The sequence below is a fragment of the Aedes albopictus genome, chromosome 1 (genome assembly GCF_035046485.1).
Source record: "Aedes albopictus strain Foshan chromosome 1, AalbF5, whole genome shotgun sequence".
Lineage (NCBI taxonomy): Eukaryota > Metazoa > Arthropoda > Insecta > Diptera > Culicidae > Aedes > Aedes albopictus.
In genome coordinates, this window is record NC_085136.1 from 152598229 (window position 1) to 152604188 (window position 5960).

Sequence of the window (5960 nt, forward strand, 5' to 3'; positions counted from 1 at the left end):
CCTTTCAGGACGCGCGCCATCAAGCAGCTGAAACTGCACCACGCACGCGCTGTAGTATACGACGAGCGAGGTTAGGTTAATGCGATTGTCATCGCGTTCGAGCAGGGCGTTAAATGCGTATGGATCATCATCAGAGCTGGTCTGAGTAGGTACGTTGTTTATAATTCAATCTATCACCGCAAATAATCAATCACGCGTCTCTACATATCGATTATCATAAGAAAGGTATCAAGAGGACCACCGCAGATAGACGCAGTCTTTTGATACCTGTGAATTAACGTCTTGAAAGTCGCTCGACTATGTCGCAGGTCTACAAAACATAAAATTACACCTTTTTGGCAGTGTTGTGTTTTCTCGTGTTTTTTCAACAATCAGAACGTCGCTTTTATCAACTACAACGTAATTTTTATGCGGTCCCCTACGCACATGGTATGGAATGGACATACATTTATAGAACATCAGTATTCGCACAACAGTCCCATGTGAATAGGAAACCCAGCAAACATGGGGCTGTTATGCGAACAGGGACAGTATAGTACTTAGCGATCAAAAGCCACGGTTAGAAATGCAGCAGCCTGTCAGGAGTTAGGCGCTACAACGACTAGAGGCCCAAAGCGGCACGCCAAAGATAGGGAAACGCGATAGAAGCCATCAGCAGGCAACCGAGGGATATCCTTGTGTGCCATCCTCGTACGCATCATCGCACCATAAGTCGATTTCCAGCAGTGATTTCAATGCGTCTGAGTGAGACGAAAAACATGACAGAGGATGCAGCCATCATCGCAACAGAAGAGGATTATTCAACAATGCCCAGAATGAGAGAGAAAAAATGCTAGGGCATAAGCCAGCATGGCGGCACTGCTTGTTGTTCGGAAACTTGAATGAATGGAAACGAATTTAGTTGTGCTGCTTTCGATCCCTTCTGAAAATCCGTCGGCAACAGCTTCTGCAGATTTTTGTGCAAATTACCGATCATTAAGGACAGTAATCCTTTTTCTTGGTGCTTGGGAAGGTCTGGATGACTGAAGGCGTAGATGCTTTAGTTGATTTAGTTTTCGTTTATTTAGCAACTGTTTCTTATTTTCACTAATGTAACAATTCCACTTATTTAGTAAATCTAGCTATGTTGGTCATATATTGTTTACTTCTGGAAAGAAATTTTGATTCCATTTTGTTAAAACTAATATTTACACAAATCAATCACAGTCAATTTAGCGATTCGACCATCCGGGATCGAATCGTGATTTTAGTATAGACAGACACGTTCAAGTTATTTTTGCCGGTAAAAATCTAGAAGTAGTTTGAGTAATGGAGCAGGGCCAATGTTTCTCCTGAAGAAGAGCTCTTCGATCGTGTAGGTTGATACGTTTCGCAGAACAGGCAATAATTGCAGCAAAAGTCGATACCGCTCTGCCGGAACAGGTCTACACGTCCTCACATAGGCGGCAAGAGCCTCCTTGGCACCATCCTCCAAGGCTCGGACTGTGCTTATTTCCTGAATTGATTTGGATGTTGAAGAGATGAAATCCGATCCATCGCTGCTACTGCTGGATATACTGCTTTCCGGGTCGAATTCCGTTTTATACAGCACAACCGCCCGTAGGTAGACGAATTCGTTGGTGTCTACTCTTAGGGCAACGATTTGTGTGAGAATTTCTTGGAATATGTCCACTTCCCGGATTATGCACTCTGGGATCGGTTCGCCTCGGTTGTTGTTGAGATATTCGTAGGCCACTAGCAGGTGGTTGAAGTTGACCGGTAACAGGTATTGCGCCACGGCTAGGATGAAGAACTCTCGCCAGGATTCTTCGAAAAGGAATAGTTGATCATCTAGCGGTAGTTTCGTGAAGGGTACCAAGTTTTTAAGGAAGTTGACGTTCATGAAGAGAAGCTGCGCAGCTGATTCCCGGATAGCGTCGGCAGCGATCAAAGGATGAGGTGATTGCATTGCTGGAAAGAGTGTTGGGTGGACCATGGACTGTGGGCTCAAGAAAGCGTTCCTTTGCATGCTCAGATCAAGACCCATCGTTGGCTGACCCAGCGGGATCGGTGGAGGAATCATCAGCTCGTGACGCAGGGGTGTATCCTTGGCGATGAAGAGGGCCATCTGCTTACGTAAGGTTGAGCTACGTGGTCCTCGCTCATGTTGAACTGCATCCTTGTTCATGCCAACCTCGAAGCATTTCTTCAGGCGGCACGCTCGACACTGATTCCGATGAGTTTTGTCAACGGTGCACGGTGTCTCCGATTTGGATTTGCATACATACTGTCGGCTTCGGCGGATGGATCGTTTGAAGAAGCCGGCACATCCATCGCAAGCGTAGATTCCGTAGTGTTTTCCCGAGCTATGATCGCGACATACCTTGCACGGAACATCGTAAAGGATCCGACCTGAAAGTGAACCAGAAAGGAAGGGAAAAGCCGTTAGAAATAGTCGTTACACCAATCAAAAGGCATCGAAAAGCACATCCGGGAGTCGGATTGCAAGATCCGCCTCCGATTGCAAATGTACGCTAAGCGAGCGTCTTGGGGACGCGAACAATAGACCGGAAATGTTTTTATATTTGTACCGGGAAAAGCACGATGACTGCTCATTTTGCGATGAATGGTTCTTTTCGCTCGCTTTCCTGTTTTTGATGTTCGATTCAAATGACTGTAGTGACAAAATAATGATTGTGATTTGGAAAAAGGGGCCATTTTATGACTTGAAGTGTTTTGTTTATGTTGTTTTAATATCTTTTTAGAATGACTACATTCAAATCGAGTTTATGTTCTCTTTCAAACTTTATGTTACCCATGCTTTTTTGCATTTTCAACAAAATTTGGACATTTTACTTCTACCACAGGAGGGTTGCTTAATTATTAGCTTAATTAGGGAGCCTTTCGGCCCGTGGCTAACTCATCTCCACTGGTGCTTGATTTGAATTTGATAACAAACAATTTTATTCATTTTTGATCATCTGCTTGCAAATTGTTTTCTCTTAAATTAAAATGATAAAATATATTCATCGGATTCTATGAAAATGAATTTAAGTACGATGTTTGTAGTAATTTCAATTTAATGTCATGCAAAAGAAATAAATGAGTAAGCAGGAAAGTGGCTATTTCCAAGAACTTAGACATTTGCATCAGATTTCAAATCAGATTTTTACATAAATAGATACATTTTGTGAAAAACAGTAATGTGAACTGGCATACATTTTACTATTTATTCAAAAATTTAGTATGTTCGCTTTACTATCCCATTTAATTTAATATAACCGTAAACTTACTTGATGAAGCCGGAATCCTCAAATGGCTGTATCGTGGGTCCATAAGTTCTGGTGAACTGACTGGCGACTGCATGGTTGCAAAGTATCCTTTTTGCACTGAGACAATAGCTAATCCACAAATATTTTCTGATCACTTATATCGCCACTGTTGCTGTCCACTTGATTTCACCAGTTCATTAGTTTGTTTCAACTTTCACACGCAGCTACGCACTTCTTATCCGCACCACAGCGTTAATCCTTTTCGTACTTTTCACCGCTGCGCTGGATGATGCTTCATTGAGAGTTTGACTCGGTTTGATCCAGTTTCGGCACAAATCGGGCAGTTATAAGAGGATTCTTTCCTACTTGACGCCCAAGCGCATATTGCACACGACTGCTTCCCTCTGATTGGGTGCAGCTTCCTCTAGCTAGGACCTCTAGCGTGCGACGCGATAGAACACCCATACAAGCGCACCGCCGCCGCCTGCCAGGATAATGAGAGGCGGTCCTTGCTTATTACCAAAACACGTACCCTCCCGGTTTATTTCATTCCGCTTTCGACGGCATTCATTCGTAACACGCACACAGCCAGCACAACAGTTCATTCGGGCTGAGGATCCTGCTGCAGTGTTCGTTCTAGGACGATCATTCATAAAACGAGGGGTCGCTTAGGTAGAACGCAGTGCTCTACCTTTCTGCCCTCGATTAATTGTACTTAGGGTTGTATCTATTACGAACCGAAGTTTTTCCCGGAGGGTGAATCGCCAACGACGACGACGACGACGACGAAGGCAACGGCAATTCGCTCGAATAGTGAGAACTGATTTTTCGACTCGAACGGAAAATAATAAAAAATAAATATGTGCCGCGAGGATGGCAAGGGACAATTCCACCCTTCATGTTCCAGAGTTCAAGCCAAAAACCGTTGACCACAGAGAACGTCGAACGGCCGCCGCCGTCGTTGGCCGGCGGGCGGCGTCGAGATTTATCCAATCACAAGGATTTGAGTGAGAGTGAAAGAACCATAAGAGGTACACGTGCCGCACCGCGTTGGCGTAGCTTGGTGCCGCCACCAGTCCCTTCGCGGAACTAATCTTTTTCTGGTGCAGTTTTCCCCGTTGCTGGCTGCGCCTTTTTTATGCAAATAAAACGAACTAAAGGACACTTGGCAGCAGCGGGTGTCGAGCGGGTGACGACAGTCGTTACGTCAGTTTGGTTCTTCCAGGACCGGAGTGGGATCCTATTTGTTGAAAATTGACTAATGGGTCACGGTTTGATGAATATCGAAGAGGATTATAGATTGAGTTCCCATAGGCTGCAGCAATTATCTGTGGCTATATTTGTTCAACTAGGAAAGTAACTTGTTTAAGATTTAAGTGAGTCTTTTCCATTATTATTTTTTATTGTTCTGAGCGCTGCTATGAGTAGTGGTTATCTGAGAGCTTTCATCGCTAATTGTGTAGTTTTGTATTCTAATTTTCCTTATTTTTTCTGGGTACATATAGCCAAAGCGGTTCTCAGGTAATAACCGTGGAAATGCTTAAAAATACTTAAAATGAGAAGCTGGTCTCACTGCACTGGGAATGTTATGCCAAGAAGAAGAACTTCTCTAGACAATGTAGCTTGGGCCATATACTTTGAAATAATTTAATAAGTTCAATATTGATTTGGCAAAATTTTCTGGAGCCGTTCATAAGATTTGATTGCTCTGCATACTTCTATTTGTCATCTTTGTCAATCAAGCAATTTTTCGATTTTTACATACAAAAAATCAGAAAAACCAGGCTTTGCTTCCCCAATAATTTGACCAAGTTGGCGCGTCTGCAATCAAGTGTTTAGAATCATCGCCAGCATATAAATGCTGATCATCCTGGCATCCTGATTTATGGAAATACAGTGTCGGACAAAACCAAAGACCAGCTTGACGTTGCTCGGTTTCAAGTAAACCGATTTGACTGAAATTTTATTTGTATTAAATTTTTAAATTGATTGAGTTCTATTAGTTAAATAAACAGTTGCAGACATACGATTCGACAAAATAGTAGGACCAATTCCAGATTACCATTACAAAAGCCTAAATATGAATCATTGAAATGATCACAAATATTCAACATTAAGTAGTGGTCTTATTGTTTTGTCACATCGAATATCTGTAACTTTTGATGTAGTGAACAAAACTCAATCACTGTTTCCGCAATTCCATGGCTACTGTCAATATTTATGGTGGTATTATTGCTTTGAACGACACTGCATGTGGCGCAGTGCACAGCAAAATGCACCCTCCAAACCAAATATCAATTTTGCTAGAGCGACTACTGCTTGAAACATTCGAAATTATGGAAGAAAAATGGCTTACGCTCAGCGAAGTAAACTAACGAAATTTATCCTAAATGCCTTATAAATTTTGCTATTACTGTAATACATAAAAATGTCTTATGAAAATTTTGAATCAAAGGACCTAAGTTTGGTTCCCACTGAACACCAATTGATTTCTTTTTCACTCAATCGTTATAAGATCACACATAATCGTATATTTAGACGAAGAAAATCGACGAAATCGTAGAAATTTTTCAAGAAATCGTAAATCATGCTGGATGGAATCGTAGTAATCGGATATATGTTTCGATATGGCCTCCACTTTAGTATGTATAGCCTGTTTCGTGCATTGAATACGATTTCTTTGGTGCTGTATGTGTGCGACTATTTCGG

General features: G+C 42.2%; 1 protein-coding gene across 1 annotated transcript; it reads right to left on the minus strand.

Moving 5' to 3' along the window:
- Positions 1-543: 543 nt before the first annotated feature.
- Positions 544-4544, minus strand: LOC109425456 (protein tailless-like). The gene is made up of 2 exons (XM_019700729.3): positions 3273-4544; positions 544-2391 (listed from the first exon to the last, which is right to left on the minus strand). Exons 1-2 carry the CDS (start codon positions 3343-3345, stop codon positions 1271-1273), a joined length of 1194 nt encoding a protein of 397 aa, XP_019556274.2. The 5' UTR covers positions 3346-4544; the 3' UTR covers positions 544-1270.
- Positions 4545-5960: the final 1416 nt, after the last annotated feature.

Excerpts from the sequence above, each read along its gene's own strand:
- LOC109425456 (XM_019700729.3), bottom strand. The coding sequence starts at position 3,345 with ATGCAGTCGCCAGTCAGTTCACCAGAACTTATGGACCCACGATACAGC. Across the intron at positions 2,392-3,272 it reads GAGGATTCCGGCTTCATCAA|GTCGGATCCTTTACGATGTT; the intron begins GTAAGTTTACGG and ends GTTCACTTTCAG.